Source organism: Trachemys scripta, chromosome 8 (genome assembly GCF_013100865.1).
Source record: "Trachemys scripta elegans isolate TJP31775 chromosome 8, CAS_Tse_1.0, whole genome shotgun sequence".
NCBI lineage: Eukaryota > Metazoa > Chordata > Testudines > Emydidae > Trachemys > Trachemys scripta.
Window position 1 is genome coordinate 106076743 of NC_048305.1, and position 17060 is coordinate 106093802.

Sequence of the window (17060 nt, forward strand, 5' to 3'; positions counted from 1 at the left end):
CTCCATTTTGCTGTAATTTTCCACAGTAAGAACAAAGAGGTGTTCTTACACCTGGAAAAGACTATATAAGGCTGATGCCTCATCTCCATCTTGTCTTCAGTCCTGCTTCTTACCTCTGGAGGGACTTTGCTACAAGCTGAAGCTCTGAACAAAGGATTGAATGACCCATCCCAGCGGGGGATTTATTCCAGAGACTTGATTTGAACCTGTAGTTTATTCCATCGCTGCTGCAAGCCTGAACTAAGAACTTTGCCATTACTGTATGGAATTGATTCCATGTAACCAATTCTAACTCTCATCTCTATCTTCTTCCTTTTACGAATAAACCTTTAGATTTTAGATTCTAAAGGATTGGCAGCAGCGTGATTTGTGGGTAAGATCTGATTTGTATATTGACCTGGGTCTGGGGCTTGGTCCTTTGGGATCAGGAGAACCTTTTTCTTTCACTGGGGTATTGGTTTTCATAACCATTTGTCCCCATAACGAGTGGCACTGGTGGGAATACTGGGAAACTGGAGTGTCTAAGGGAATTGCTTGTGAGACTTGCGGTTAGCCAGTGGGGTGAGGCCGAAGTCCTCCTAGTCTGGCTGGTTTGGTTTGCTTTAGAGGTGGAAAAAACCCCAGCCTTGGGCTGTAACTGCCCTATTTGAGCAATTTGTCCTGAGTTGGCACCTCAGTTGGGTTCCGCCAGAACCGCATTGTCACAAGGGGGTCTCCACTCTGAGTTTTACCAGCATCACCATGGCGGCCGGTGGGGGGTCAGCTCGAACATGGGGATGCAGATACGCGGGGAGGAGGAGTTTTACACCAGTACTGATTATTTGGCTTCACCCGACCGGCATGAGCTACTCCGGCCTGTGTGCTTTTATCCCAGTCTGACCGCGTCCGCGCTGGGGGCGTCCGCTCCGTGAACCCCGCCGGCTTAGTCAAAGTACCAGAGTGGGCCAGGGCGGGTGTCGGCTGCCTGTGAAGCACCTGGAGCTGTGGGCATGGACGGGCCTAGAAAAGGGCCAAGCGTGGAGTATTCGGGTGGGAGTGAGGCGCAGGCTGGACAGACCCCCATGCAGACATGCCAACCAGACGGCCAGGAACGCCAGGGGCGGGGGGTGACCCGGGGGCATCGCCCGCCCACATGCTGTGAGGGCGGCAGGTGACTGAGGAGCCGGGCCCGATTCCTCACTGCTATGGAAGTTAATGGGAGTTCGTTCGGTGCCTTTGAGGATCGGGGCCCCCCTTGGAGGCCCCTCAGCATCGCCAAAGCCTGCGCTGCTCTAGAGCAGAGTTTGCCACGTCACCGCCTGCCCCCACGCTGGGACGGTGCCCGAGCACTGCCCCGAGCCGGCGCACAGAGCGTTCCCCATGGGGACGTGGAGAACTTCACGCAGGGCTGGGCAGAGATTCCTTTCCGCCTGGCCTGCGGGGGAGGGCTCAGCACTGCACGCCCCCAGCCTCTCCCCCACACCACTAGGCCCCGCTGCCGGCACGTCCAGACCTGCTCTTTGTTCCTTGTCCTGCTGGCTGCTTGGCTCGACATGGGAGACCGGCCCTCTGCCAGGTGCCTAGGGCTGTAAAACGCTTTACCTGCCCCAGAGGGTGAGAGCGGTGGGGGCACGGGGTAGCCACTGGCTGTGACTGCCCCACCCCCACTCCAAAGCACCTCAAAGCCACTCGGGTTTAGACTCACAGCCCCCTGCCCCAGCCCAGGAGGGACGTATTGGGGTCTCCAGTTGGCACAGACAGCGAAGTGACTTGCCTAAAATCCCAGTGGGTCGGGACAGAACCATCAAAACCAGAACCCAGGCGTCCAGTCCTCTGCTCTAGACCAAACTCCCCTCCCGGAGCTGGGTAAGGAACCCAGGCATCCTGCCTGCGGGGTGCAGCCCTTAGACAAGCCAGACAGCCCAGGAGACGGGGGGCTGCTTACCTCAGTCAAGGGAGAGGAGGGAAGGTTATGGGGGAAATGGGGGGCTGTTACCCCAGCCAGGGGGCAAAGGGAGGAATGGGGGGCTGTTACCCCAGCCAAAGGGAGGAGCGGGGCGGTGGGGGGTGTTGAAGGGGTAGCTACCCCAGCCAGGGGAAAGAAGGGGGGCTGTGGGGGTGTTGAAGGGGTAGGTACCCCTGCCAGGGGGGGAAGGGGGGATTGGGGGGCTGTTACCCCAGCCAGGGGAGAAGGGGGGTTGGGGGGCTGTTACCCCAGCCAGGGGGAGAAGGGGAGCTGTTAGCTGTGCTCCCCCAACTCGAGCTCCCCTCCTTGTCCCCCCCAGGATGCCCTTTGCTGCGTGTGCGGCAGCCAGGCCCCACGGTGCCTGCCCGTTGGGGGCAGAACCGGCATCAAAGACACGCCACAGTGCTGGGCGACCCGTGTCCATCTTGCCGCCACGGCCCAGCGCTGCGGCTCTTCCCCCGCCAGGGAGAGCAGGGAGCAGCTCGACGCCCCGGCCACCTGGCACGGCAGCAAGGCCCACGACTGCTCCGAACGAATCCTTGGATCCCCCCGGCCCCGTTCCCCAGGCCTGAGCTCCTCTTTGTCTGTGGGACGGCAGCTGTGCAGTGCTGGCCCAGGCCCAGCGCTGCGGTCATTTCCTGAGCCCCCCGCCTCCCGGCCCACCTGCCTGGCTTTCATTAGCCCAGCTCCCAGCCCGGGGGAGGCACCCGGGGGCTGCGGGCGGGAAGCGGCTGTTCCCAGCCCGGGGAGGTGAGCAGACAGCTATTTTTAGGAGACAAGCTCAACAAAACCCACCCGGACGGACGGGAACGAGGCAACCTTACAATCAAAACAAAGAGAAGCACATTCCCGGGCATGGGCCTGCTGGGTCCAAACCTCCTGTGCCGGCCCCCCAGTCTGGCCCTGCCAGCTCCACATCTCCCCCACTGCCAGCCCGTGTCTCCCTCACTGCCAGCCCTGAGCCTCCCCCACTGCCAGCCCCACATCTCCCCCACTGCCAGCCTCGCGTCTCCCTCACTGCCAGCCCAGCATCTCCCCCACTGCCAGCCCCGCGTCTCCCCCACTGCCAGCCCCGCGTCTCCCCCACTGCCAGCCCCGCATCTCCCCCACTGCGAGCCCCACGTCTCCTCCACTGCCAGCCCTGCGCCCCCCTCACTGCCAGCCCCGCAGCTCCCTCACTGCCGGCCCCACACCCCATGCCCAGGCCCCATGTTTCCCAGGCCCTGGCCTGGGTCTGCCAGCTCCACACCCCCTGCATCAGCCCCACAGCTCCCCCACTGCTGGCCCCATGCCCCCAGTGCCAACCCCACAGCTCCCTGGCCTGGGTCTGCTAGCCCCATTCCCCACGCACTGGCCTTTAGCTGCGGCTTCAGGCCCAGTGTTCAGAACATGCTCATCCAGGAATTAGCAGGGGTGAGACACACATACCCCCACCCCCACGTTCGTCACACTCGGCTAAGAGGAAGCTTGGGAGCCCTCGGCTCCTCCTGATCACACAGGATGGGATCAGCGCAACCAGAGTCTCTCCACTACGGAAGGGGACTCTGGTCTCCCTGCCCAGCCGGCTCCTGCCCCATTCAGCTCTGCCTCTGGCCGGGGAGCCACTGTCCTGTTAGTCACAGGGGCAGCCCCACATCAGTGAACACCAGGGAAGGAAACTAGCCTTCCAAGCCCCTTCCCGCAGCCGCTTGGGCTGGACAAGGCCTGGGAGATGAGACCTCCTCAGGCCCCGGAACTCAGGCTGGGCTGGTTTTCCATGACCCAAGAAAGTAGCTTCCACCCATTGCCTTGCCTGCCAGGCCTCCCCGCCAGGCAGCTTCCCCTCCGCCCTGCGTCGGCCTGGGCTCGAAAGGAAACGTTCCCACACAGCCGTGGGCTCCCGGGGAGCAGGCCCAGGCCCGTGTGCTTCGGGTGGACAATTCCTTAGCCCTGCACGGGACTGGCTGGGTCCCTTTCACCCCAGGTGGGTCCAACACCCCGCACTGGGCCTGGCTAAGTCATGGGGGAAACTCCAAACCCTCCCAGAACTCACCATGCAGTCTCCAGCCCATCATGCCCAAGGTGGAGCGCTGCATCCTGGGAATGACACTCTCCGCTATAATTCCCGTTCTCAACTGCTCATCCCGTGTGGCCTTTGGGCTGTTGGCAAGTTGCCAGCCTGGCTTTGGTTGACCCTGCAGAAGATACTTTGCTGGGCTCCTCTGTCCCAAGCCCAACCGCTAAGAGACGCAGCCGAGGCGTGGGCCGTAGACGAGCCCTGACTGTGGGTTCCCCTGACACAATGGCTGGGAGAACCAGCAGCGGGCATGGGTTCCCTCGCCGACCAGCGTTGCCAGCCGGGCAGGCTCCGGGAAACGAGAGGTGCTAGTCCAGGAACAGAGCCACTGGGAAGAGGAAGTGACACATGCAGAGAGCGCTAGCGACACGTGCTCCTCGGGCAGGTTATGGGAAAGGAATGCGGGCCTCTGCGGGAAGGAAGGGGCGAATTCCCTGCTGCTGACACCACCCGCGCCCGGAGAGGGATTCCTGAAAAACTGAAAGTGCCCAGAGATCCGCATGGCACGCAGGTTGGGAAAGAGCTGGGAGCGGATAGCCAGGGGCCGCTGGCTTCATCCCAGCACCTCTCTGAATCACACCGTGCAGGCATGAGGAAGACGCAGGAGATCACCACGCCCAGGCCCTGCTGCCGTGTGCAGAACGGGCGTGAGAATCTGCATCACACCAGCAATGGGGCTCACACCACGCCCCAGGGGAGGCTGTTCCGCAGCCGCATGGAACCGTGCCGCCAGACAGCTTAGCCTGATATTCAGCCTAAATGTCCCCCCCATCTAAATCCCGTCCTACGGCTCCTCATTGTTCCTCAGAGCATGCCTCTAAATAATTCCCCTCCGCCATCGTTCAGCCCAACGCAGGGTTCCTATGGCTCCCCTTCCACCCCCTGGTCTCGTCCACACTAGAGAAGTTGACCATGCTGAGAACTGGTTTCACCTCTTAGTTTGCTCGTAACACACATACGCACACAGGTTCCAACCAGTTGACAAATGTGCTAAGGGGACCGGTGCGTTTTCAGGGCTAGATCCCAGGTTAGTGTCAGTGCGGCTGCATCAAAACGGTTCAACGAGTCACCCCACTGCTACCCCACAGGGCACCAGCCATCTTGGGGCGTCTCTCACAACGCACTGTTTCTGGAAGCTTAGCAAGGAACTGTGGGATAAGTACCCAGAAGGCATTGCACCCGAAATGGCTTAGGAAAATGCCTACAGCATGACTAGTGCGGATACACAGAGCCATCAGTGCTTAAACCAATTCAATACAGACTCAGCAGAGCCAAGGCCTTTGTCCTCATTTAGCCAAAGAAATGAGATTAGTTCTTTAAAGCATTCCTCAGAAACCACTCCCAGGCCTTGATCTTTTTTATGGCTCTTCTCTGAACTCCCTCCAGTTTGTCAATATTGTCCCGGTAACAAAATAACCGAGAAGGGGCCACGCAATCCCACAGGCGATTGCAGAGTCAAACAGGGCCTTCCCTCCCTGCTCGGTGACCGGCTGATTCTGTGTGCTCAGCTCACCACCGGACTGGACGGGCTTTGATGCGATGTGACACTGCAACTTTCTGCCCATTTTCAGCCCCTCCCCTGCTTTCTCGCTGCATATCTGGTTTGAATGACTTTGCCTTAGATTTACTAGCTGGGTGGTTTCTGCTCCGATTTCTAGCTCCTCCATCATTAACTGGCCTCACAATGCCTCAGTTTAGGACCAGCTGCACTGTTTCCCCACCTCTTCCAGGTCATTAATGAAGCTATTCAATGTGAGACCAGATGACCTGTGCTACTCCTGGACGTTTCCTTCCTGATTAAATACCTTGCAGTGAATCCTCAGCCCGTGTCTACATCCAGTCTGCAGTCCATGGAACAGTGCATACCAAAGCACATTTGCATTCATTTCATGCGAGATTGCAAACACTGAGCTAAAATTCCAGTGCGCATGTCACACCCGGCCTTCCCTGCGTCCGCTCCTTGCGTCCCCCCAGCCAAACAAGCAGTCAGCTTTGCCTGACGAGCTCTGACCTGAGTAAGCACGTGCTGCTTATAGCACTTGGTTGTGTTTGGTAGGAGTTGGGCGCCATTTCCCGCCGAAGATCGGTTCCGTGACTTTACTGGGGGACTGAATTTCATCCCCCAAAGCATAACTGCCTGGAGGACTCTCCTTTCCCATTCGAAGATCAGTGTCACGTGTGTTAGTTGACAATTTTCTAGTGCCGCCCCTATTTTCCCCGACAGCTCTGTGCCTCGGTTTCCCCATCTGTAAAATGGGAGTAATGATACCGCCCTCCTTCAAACCGTGCTTTGAGATCGACAGATGAAAAGCGCTGTATAAAACCTGGGTGTTATTTTAGGAATAATTATCAGCTCTAGAGTGCCTGTCACCTGGCCATGCTAAGGCGCAGAATTCCTTTCCCTGCTCTTCATAAAGAGCTAGTTTCTCTTAGTCCCTTTGACTGTCCTTCCCTTTGGGCTGCACCCCTCCCCCACACTATAACTGCCTGTTCTGGTTTGCTTCCTTCTCCTCTTCCACCCGGGTTTTAAACCGCAGGGTTTCGAGCAGTCAGTCCCCCGAGAACCCCATGTCAGCCTTATCTCACACGCTTCTTTCCCAGTCTGGGATGTGCGGACCCTTGGAACTCCCCGCTGGCTGGAGTGACCCTTTCCTCCCTTCTCCTCTAGATCCTTGAGTCCTCCCGGCGCTCTCTTGCTGCGTTCACCGGGAATTAAAGTGGTTCATGGCTACTCTCATATCCGCGTTAGCGTCTGTGAGGAGTACAGTACAGAGAGAGGGGAAACCCTGGGTGAGTCTCCGGATCATAAGGCCAATTCCATCCTAACTTAGGAATCTCTTTGATTGCGCATATTTGTCTGTGTGTGTAACCCAGCAGAGAGATGCCAGTGGTTAAAAAACCCCATGACTGCAACGTCCCATGCTCTCAAGTGCCTTGGCAGCTGGCCTGGGAAGTTTTTGCTCTCCCCACCCCCCACCCCAGTCCTGGGAGTGGGCAGGAGAGTCTGCCTGTCACTTCCCTTTTGTTTTTCCATTCCTCACCCCCTCTTCCTCCTAACCAGAAGGATTTCACTAGTTCGCTCAGACAAGCACAGCCCTGGCTTCCCAATCCCTGCCCCCAGCCCGGTATCTCTGCCCGTTTTCTGAGCGTTCCCTTCACTCCCGGCTCTGAGAGGGACGGCGCGGCCTGTCTCGGATCCTCTCACACTGCCGCAGTCATGGCTGAGCAGGGGAAGTCTCTTGCTTCGTGCAGGATCGGCCATTCGGAGCCACTCCACAGCTAGGCCGGTGTGTAACTGAAAGGACACTGGAGCAGCTCATGGCTGCGCGTCGTAGGGAAGTTGGCCATTACATGGTGTCGGGGGTTCCCGTGCGGAGAGGACTGGCTGAGTGAAGGCACTTTTGCTGCACTCAGCCAAGTCACTATGGGTTGTGTCTCTAGCATGCCTGGAATGACCCTGACACATCCCGAGTGTATGTAGCTAGGAGGAGTCTGAGTCATCAGCAGTGTAAAGATCTTACTTAGAAAGCAAGGAAGTAGCCCAAGTACGGGGCCGTCTGGCTTGGAGTGGATGACCTCATGGGGTTTTCCCACCTCGGACCTCGATGGTCCTGTGACACCGTGGCCAGGGAAAGCCGGCCGCATCCACGCATTGGAATGGAGGAAAACGGCTGAAGAGCAAGCGGGTACCTGTCCCCCTCTAAGATGGGTGCCGAAGAGCCGAGCTCTGAGATACATGCACAGGGCGAGCTAGGGCCCTGGACCTACACAGCTGGCAGGTGGTGACCCCGTCGGCTCTGGACACACAGGATCGTGCGGTGGGTGAGGCACCGGACGGTCAGTCAGGAGAGCTGGGTTCAACTCCTGGCTCTGCTGCGGAGGACAGGCATGTCATTATCCCTCCATGCCTCAGTTTCCCCATCTGTAAAACAGGGATCATCGTCCCTCCTTCATCGATACAGACTCTTCCAGCGAGTGACCATTTGTTACTGTGCATAAATACGGTGCCCAGCTGTCACGGAGTATTGGGGGACTCAGGGCCCTGCACCCCCGGCTTCCTGCGATTCACTATGACTCTCAGCCAGCCAGTAAAGCAGAAGGTTTATTTGGATGACAGGAATACAGTCCAAGACAGGTCTTGCAGGCACAGACAACAGGGCCCCCCTCAGTTAGGTCCAGCTTGGGGTCCCAGGGCATCCCAGCCCACCCCCCTTTGGGGGGTCAGAGCCATCTCTGCCTCCCAGCCATCTCTCCAGCCTGCTTCCAGCACTCTCCCTTCAGCGACCCCTCCCACAGCCTTTGTTCAGTTTTCCGGGCCCGGAGTCACCTGACCTCCAACCCCCTCCTGGGTTCTCATGTTACAAGCTCAGGTATGTTCCCTCGGGCCGACTCCCATCCCCCGATGCAGACCATCCTAGTCACACTCCCCTGTCAGCATTCCCACACCCCAGCAAGAACAGTCCCAGTTCGTCACACCAGCACAAGAGGGCCCTGATCTGCTTGGGCCTCCAGGTGCTTCTGTCATCAAATAAATACAGTAGGACTGACAGGTCAACCACACACCTCATTGGGAATCGGAAATACACAATCAGGCAGCAGCAGAGACAAAAAAATAAATAAAGCCAATACAGACCAGTGCTTGGTTAACTGTAAAGTACTTAAAAAATAAAGGGCAAGTTTAAAGAAAGATTTGACAGGCTAAGGAAACTGTTTCTGTGCTTGTTTCGTTTAAATTACGATGGTTCAAAGCAGCATTTTTCTTCTGCATAGTAAGGTTTCAAAGCTGTACTAAGTCATTGTGCAGTTGTGAACTTTTGAAAGAACCAGAACATTTTGTTCAGCGTTATGAACAACCTCCATCCCCGAGGTGTCCGGAACTCGGAGGTTCTGCTGTAACTTTTCATAACCTCTGCACTTTCTGAGCTGCCCAGGGGCGCCGACGGGCTCCGCTGAGATCACGTCGGGGAACTCGGCTCCGTTTGCTGGACTGAGCACAGAGAATGAGCCTCCCATTGCCCCGTTTGCCCAGAAATAGAGTCGCCCAAAGTCTACTCATGCAGCCTTGGCCCTTGACTACAAAGTCCCGCAATGCAATGCACCCACAGGGCCAGTTCCTAAGCTGTCCGTTCCCACTGGCCTGGCTACTTTCTCTGCAGTGATTCCAGACAATCGCCGGCAGGGCGGAAGCAGATGGCAACAAACAGCCCTGAGACATTACCTCCCTGCACCCTTAACCGTCTCCAGCGACCTGCTGAAAGCAGCTACTGCTCCCATTCCCCTGCCCTCAGCTCCCTTTAGAGCTGTACAATCCGAGGTGTAAGAACAAGCCTGCGACCGAGGGACACAATCACCCGCTCCTGCTGGGTCCCTCCTGGCCTGGTACCGGCCCAGCCCTCCGATGGTGCCAATCTGCATTGCTGGGGTGACGGGCCCCTATGTCGACCTACAGGAATACACCCACTCGCTCCCTCCCCCCACCGGGCTAAATGTGCAGTCCCTGGCCCGCCGGACATCACCGCCCCTCACCCGACCGTCCTGTCCCCCCAGCACCCGTGTATTTAACAAGAGGCAGCTCAGGCGGCGAGGCGAGGGCCTTACCTTCCTCAGGTCGTCCAGCCCGTACTCCACAGCCGAGGTGAGCACCTCCAGGGCCTGTGGAGCGAAGAAACACACCGGTGAGCAAGAATGCGCAGGTGCCAGGCTGGTGGGGCCGGGGCCCTCGGGTCTGTTCTCTGCATCTGTCCCCTGCAGCCGCTCTCAGCTGGTCGCACCTCCACCCCCCATGCATGGCCCTGGTTGGGGGGACAGAGTGTCTTGGGGGCTCCAGCAGGGGGCCCCCACCTGATAAACGTGTTTGAAAAGAGACCAAGGGGGCTTTGGAAACATTACAAAGGAAGCTGGCACCTGCTGGAAGCAGCCTGGCCTGCTCATGGGAGCTGAGGTGTTGACAAGTGCCAGGAGACGCACACGTCCGTAGGCTCTCCCCCGACGCCCTCCTCCAAGCAGGCACGTGGCCTAGCCACCGCAGACTTCAGCCACCAACGCGGCAAAGCACCAGGGCCCATTCTGACCCTTCGGCATTTCACAAAGCTGTGGGCAGCAGACGGCACAGACATTCTCCCCTTGCCCGGGGGCGGCGCTAGCCCGGGGTCCGAGCAACGCTCGGGGCTCTGTGCCCGCTCACAGCTGGCAGAACTGCTGCCAAGTGCCAGGCGGCACAGATCTGACCCTCAGGCTCTCCTGGGTCGGCCTGGAGATGGGAGGCCTCTGCTCAGTCCCAGAACCAGCTCGTGCTCTCCTTGCACAACTCCCCATCCATGTGACCCAGCTGTGAGGGCCCAGTTAGGGTGACCAGATGTCCCAGTTGTATAGGGACAGTCCTGATATTTGGGGCTTTTTTTTATATAGGCTCCTATTACCCCCCACCCCCGTCCTGATTTTTCACACTTGCTGTCTGGTCACCCTAGGCCCAGTTTAGTCTCCACGCTACCATTCGCACAAGGCAGGACGGCTGCTCTCCCCTCAGCCTAGAGCAAAGGGGACCTGGCCACCCAGGGTGGATGGATCCCAGCCCATCCTCCCCGCATCGCTGGGCGTTGCTAGCCTGACAGTCCCCAGCCCGCAGCTCCAGGAGTGAGCAGCCGCATGGGAACGGGGAGGGAGCTGGGCCGGAGTCAGAGGTGCTCCGAGGGAAAGCCAATGCATTGCCTCAACAAGCCCCAGGAACGCCAGGAAAACTGGAAAAGCCTGATTCTTAACTTCCCAGCAGCAGGACGCAACCCAGCCTCACCCTCTCCCAGAATTGCTGGCCACAGCGGGTAACACCGGGAGCCTGTGTCATTGGCTTGATGTGCACAACTCCCGCGGCCTAGCGACCCACCGGACACGCATGCCGGGCACGGGTCAAGAGAGGTCTGCTCAGAGCTGGGGTCAGCACAAGGGGTGGAAGTCGAGGAGAGGAGCTATGGAGACAGTGGCTGAAAGGGGCAGGCCGCTGGGAACCCATGAGCCCTGGCAGGGCTGTTATCCAGCCTCCGGCTGGTTTGCAATTTCCCGCCATCCCCTCCAGCCTGAAAAGTGCAAAGGGAGGGACCTATGTAGCAGGGACAATGGGTCAGAGAGGAGGTGAGACATCCCCTCCTGGGTGACACCCCCAGCCTCCTGTTCGCTCTCCCCGTGGGGTTATTTCCTCACTGCTGCCTGGAGCTGGGCTGCCACCTTCTTCTGAGCGTGCCAGAGAAGTGCTGGACATCTGTGTCTTTATGGTGCGATGCGGCACCAGAGTGAGGATGCTGGGTCCCCAGACCACGACGCAACTCGTGGCGGGGCAGCAGGCTGGGCCGGACCAGGCACTGGGCGGGACAGTGCACGAGGTGGACTAGCTGGGACGTACTAGACCAAACCATCCCTCGTGCCTAGGGTCTTACCAATGTCACTGAATGTTGAGCATTTTGCTTTTGCTCCTGGCAATGGTATTTCACCCAGCCAGCGGATACCGACAGCTGCAGTGACGGATGCACGGATATCATTTCTTCCCTTGGCCGGAGATCCCCAGCTTAGACAGGGTCCCTAACCCTGGGCCTCTCATAACAAGCACGGGTGCATCCAAGAAGCAGCCAGGGCTTTCTTGGAGAAAGGGCTACACCCCAGTTAAAGTTAACTGCAAATGCACATGCCAGATGGCTCCTTTGAACGCAGTGATCCTTGCCATTAGTTTTACTATTGCTCTTTTCCTGGTTAATTAATGAACCAAACCCTAACAGAGAGATTGTCCCTTCCTCTGCCACTCGCCCTCCCAGTCACAGGGGCTACTACAGCAGCTGTTTCCAGGGGAAGGTAAAGGAGTGGGCATATTTTTAGTTCTGCAGCAAGTGTGAGTAACAGCTGGAAGCCAGGAGAAAGACCCAGCCCCATGTGACCAGCCAGCTCTCTGCAGCCACCAGCGAGTGTCCTGCAGACCCCAGGCTGGGAACCACCGTCTCCCTGCCGGGATCACTGCAGGATAACATGACCCCAGCAAGGAGTGCTCCTAGCCCAGAAGGCTGCAGACTGGCAGTTGGCATTGGGGCCTGCTGGCTAGAGCAGGGGATGCAAGTTGGGGCTCTTCGGTGCGATTTCTAGCTCAACCCTCTCTGTGCCTCAGTTTCCCCACTGCCTCACAGGTGTGCTGAGAGGCTTCACCAGGTCACGTTTGCCCACTGTTTGGCTTTTGATTGCCTCAGAGGAAACCTCAAATACCATTCGCATTAGAACGTCAGCTGGGTTTCCACGCAGCGTAGCCAACCCAGCAGCCAGGCCCACTACAGCTGGTTCATCTAGGGTGACTAGATGTCCCGGTTTTATAGGGACAGTCCTGATTTTTGGGTCTTTTTCTTATATAGGATCCTATTACCCCCCACCCCCTGTCCCGATTTTTCCCACTTGCTATCTGGTCACCCTAGGTCCATGCATTCGAGAGGAGCATTTCACACGTCCCCATCCGCTGACCACAGAGCTGCGGGGCCCAGAGAACACAGCCAGGTGACAGCACTAAAGGCTGGTCCAGGCTCCCTGGACTGGAGTAATTCCAGAGCATCTTGGGCATGAAAGGCAAGTGCCTCTTTCCACCCAGGGATGTCCCCCTTCCCCGGCTGGGTGCTGCACAGATCCTGAGAGGGAGACGCTCCCCGCCCCAGTGAGACCTTTAAACCATGATTTGAGGACTTCAATAGCTCAGACATAGGTCAGGGGTTTGTTACAGGAGTGGGTGGGTGAGATTCTGTGGCCTGCGTTGTGCAGGAGGTCAGACTAGATGATCATAATGGTTCCTTCTGACCTTAAAGTCTATGAGTCTATGAGAGTAGAGAGCACAAGGCAGGAGGGGAATAGACTCAACTGGTCAGTGGCAGAGCCAGGATGAGAACCCAGCTCAGTGCCCCCCCATACACTGGACCGTTCTGAACAGGATCAGGCATTTGCCCACACAGCCACGGGCACTGGCCTCCAGCTGGGCAGAGAGAGACAGTTTCTGTCCCATGACAGCCTGTGTGGCCAGGTCTCTCCTCCGTCTTCCCCAGGCCACGCGGGCCTCGGGGGGGCGAGAGGGCAGCTCAGCGGGCTGGATGGCTGCTCAGCGCGACTGGCTGTCTGCAGTGAGGGCCGTGAGGAGGCCGCCCTGGGAAGCAACCCTTGAGCCCAGCCCCCGGCAGGGAAGGGAACACAGCCTGGCCTTTCAAGCAGACCCCTTGTGACAGTCCTGACCCCTGGCGTCACCCCTTAGACAAAGTATAAAACTCCTATTTGCTGGTCATTACAGTCCTGGTAAAATACCTGGCAACCTTGTGTGTGAGTGTATAAGCTTGGAGCTACTCCACCTGTTAAGAACATAAGAACGGACGTACTGGGTCAGACCAAAGGTCCATCTAGCCCAGTCTCCTGTCTATCGACAGTAGCCAGTGCCAGGTGCCCCAGAGGGAATGAACAGAACAGGGAATCATCAAGTGATCCATCCCCTGTCGCCCATTCCTAGCTTCTGGCCAACAGAGGCTAGGGACACCATCCCTGCCCAGCCTGGCTAATAGCCACTGATGTTCCGAGCCTGGGGATCGGCCAGACCCGTTCTTCAGACAGAGGGCAAGCTGGTGCCTCGGCCAGGCGTGGACAAGGTCACACGGGCCATCGCCTGCTAAGTGCCCATTCATTGGCAGGGCAAAATATCTCCATCCTGGCAAAGAAACAGCCTGGGGTGCCCAGCCCCGCAGCCTGCCCGTTGCCCCGCTCCCAGCTGGAGCCGCTTCTCAAAGCTGGGGGAGGGGGGACTATAAAATGGGGGGCAGACGCCCCAAAGTTTCCCTGCCATTCTCTCTGGCAGTGCAGACACCTGAAGAACAGAAGCAGCAGCGCTGGGCTGGGGCAGGGACCCGGATGGAAAGCGGCTGAGGGGTGCGGCGAGAGAGCTGTAACCGGGGTCGGGGCGTCAGGCGTGAGCTGCGTTGTATCGGTCTCACTCTTGCAGCCACTTCTGACTGTGATGCTTCGTGCTGTGTATTCACGTAAGAGTTAATCAGCTCGTTCGAGCTCATCCAGTGTGGAGAGGTTTGGGAAAGTCCATCGGAGGGAACCGAGTCTGTGCTTTATGTCCCTCGCTGAGCTCACTGACCACTGTGAATTGGTTTGGCCGGGGTGGGCTGACCCGTGCAGGACGTGTGGTTCTGGGGGGAACTCCCAGACGGAGGGTGTCATGGAGTGTGGGGGGACACAAGGCCCTGCACCCCCGGCTTCCTGCAATTCACCATGACTCTCAGCCAGCCAGTAAAGCAGAAGGTTTATTTAGACGACAGGGACACAGCCCAAGACAGGTCTTGCAGGCACAGACACTCCCCACTCAGCATTCAAAGCCCACATTAAGAACAGTCCCAGTTCGTCACAGAGGGCGTGTGGGTGTCCCCAGCTGCAGTTCACACCCCGACGGGGCTGTGGGCGGCTGTTTGCGAGCAGGCTAGCACTGGAGGCGACAGCAGCACGGCCGTGTAAAGGGCACCCGGGTTCGAGGGCAGGGGAACACAGCTCCTCACTAGTCTGGCTTGGACCCTGGGGATGTCACACCCGGCTCTGGGCTGTAACAGCCTCCAGCCCCTGCGTCACCACCTCTGCCCTGTGGCTAAGAGGGGACTCCCCCGAACTCCCCCAGCGCCGCTGCTGCATCGGCAGAGGGGGGACCATGATGCTCTGCTGGGGCCTCTGCCAGGCTGCCCCGCCCGCCCTGCAGCTGCCTAGATCCAGGGGCAGCAGAGGGGACGGGGGGGGGGGGAATGGGACGACATGAGGATGGCCATGCAATGACCGTGCGAATGGCCGTGCGAATGGCCGAGGGATGTTAATACTGAGGGGCGCTTCCCCTCCCTCCAGCTGACTTTGGACTTGCCGCATGCTCTGCCGCGGGACCGGGACAAGGGACAGGGACCTCTGGAGAAGCCTGATTCTTCCATAGCCCAGGATCCACCTTGCAGGGCTGTTGGGGGCTGGGGAAAGGCCTGGCTGTGCCCACGCTCCCTGCTGAGTTCTGGGGACCTTCCTCTGCACCGTGGGCTCTCGGTTTGGGGCTGGCGGGGAGGTTAAAATCCATTTCACGGCAGGAACATAAGGTGATCGCCGGGGCTGACCTGCGCTCCTGGGCCTCTCCACGGCTGCCGGGGGGTTTGGATTCCCCCAGCCAAGGCTCAGCAGGTCAGTGCGTGGGGCCAGGAGGTTGGGGGTGTCTGAGCCAGGAGCGTGGGAGAGAATGGGCTGAATTCCCCGGGTGATTCCGCCCCTGGGCAAGGCAATGGCCGGGATGCCCCTGGCTGGCAGGGTTTTCCCAGGGTGGTTCCCGTTTCCTTGGGCTGCGTTTATCTGAGTTCTCTGAGCCAGGTAATTCGCACCCTGTTCCCGGTGCTGCATGGGGGGGGGGGGGAAATGGGGGAAGGAGGGGCAGGGGGGCGGGGGAAGGGACACTGCTCTAAAAATAGTCTGGAGCAAGCAGCCTCCAATTCCATCCCCCTCCCGCTGGCACCCCCACCCTTTCCCCTTGACCCTGCGGTAGGCGCCACAGCCCCCGTTCTGAGGGGTATCGAGGATTACAAAGCTGGCAGAGCGGGGGCTGGGACAAGCCAGCACTCCACCCCCCCGCCGGCCTCTTCCTGCAGCCCCCAAGCTAACCATGCCTGGGCCAGGGACTACCCCCTCTCCCCTCGGCCAGGCAAGGCTGGGGGAGCTGAGCGGGGCAGATGCAGCCCCAATTGGGCGGTGGCGCTGTCTGGATCCAGCACTGCAGAGTCTAACTACACTCTACAAGCCACAGCACATGTACCTTCCCCTGCATGGGCTGGGCTTGAACTCGGGACTGGGCACAGCCCTCTACCACTTGAGCTAAAGGACTAGATCCCTTAGGGGGCAGCAGTAGTAGGCTGTAATCCTCTCTGTGGCCCAGCTGCTAGAGGGGGACGGGACATGCGCCATCCCCATGTATTATCCTGCCATGCCCTCCCTGCAGCCCGGTTTGGGGTCCCTTGTCATTGCGTCTGACCTACCCCTACCCTTCCCAGAGTGCCCGGCCCCGGGGCAGCACGCAGCACTCACCATGAAGCTGTTGAGGGTCACGCTGTTGGTGTACAGGAACTCGAGAACGGCCAGGAAGACCTCGGGCTGCACGTGGCTGAGGACCAATGGGGCCTGGGCGGGCCACGGCTCCTGGGCATCAGGCTGGGGCTGGCTGAACATCCCCTGGAAGGCCTGGCAGCGGCAAGCGAGGATGCAGCGATGGGCAAACACCTCCTGCCTCTCCCTGCCCACCACGAACGTCACGTCGCTGTGGAGGCGGAGACAGGCCGAGCCACGCCATGAGGAGCGGGGATTGTAACAGGGCGGCCACTGCCTGAGTGCCCCATGCAGAGTACCCCCGACCCCCATACAGAGTACCCCTGCCCCCCATACAGAGTACCCCAACCCCCGTCCCCCAAGCAGAGAACCCCCGACCCCCATCTCTCATACAGAGTACCCCTGACCCCCATACAGAGTACCCTGACCCCCATACAGAGTACCTCAACCCCCGTCCCCCACGCAGAGTACCCCCATTCCCCAAGCAGAGAACCCCCGACCCCCATCTCTCATACAGAGTACCCCTGACCCCCATACAGAGTACCCTGACCCCCATACAGAGTACCCCAACCCCCGTCCCCCATGCAGAGTACCCCCGACCCCCATACAGAGTACACCAGTCCCCATGCAGAGTACCCCTGACCCCCATGCAGAGTGCTTCCGACCCCCATCTCTCATACAGAGTACCCCTGGACCCCCATACAGAGTACCCCCAACCCCCATCCCCCATACAGAGTACCCCAACCACCATACAGAGTACCCCTGACCCCCATGCAGAGTGCCCCCGACCCCCATCTCTCATACAGAGTACCCCTGACCCCCATACAGAGTACCCCTGACCCCCATCCCCCATGCAGAATACCCCCAACTCCCATACAGAGTACTCCCAACCCCCATCTCTCATACAGAGTACCCCTGCCCCCCATACAGAGTACCCTGACCCCC

At 59.0% G+C, this 17060-nt stretch overlaps 1 protein-coding gene across 2 annotated transcripts in view; it reads right to left on the reverse strand.

The window, feature by feature from the left end:
* The window catches only part of BTBD19 (BTB domain containing 19), a 46506-nt gene that overhangs the window by 14741 nt on the left and 14705 nt on the right, over window positions 1–17060 (reverse strand). The window contains exons 2-4 of one of the 2 annotated variants that reach the window (XM_034780259.1): window positions 16098–16326; window positions 9600–9653; window positions 8569–8988 (exon numbers count right to left, since the gene is read on the reverse strand). In XM_034780259.1, the coding sequence (XP_034636150.1) occupies window positions 8902–8988; window positions 9600–9653; window positions 16098–16326 (370 nt within the window). In that variant the 3' untranslated portion in view covers window positions 8569–8901. Of the gene's footprint in view, window positions 1–8568; window positions 8989–9599; window positions 9654–16097; window positions 16327–17060 lie in introns of those variants that run through there. The other variant, XM_034780257.1, reaches the window with a different exon arrangement.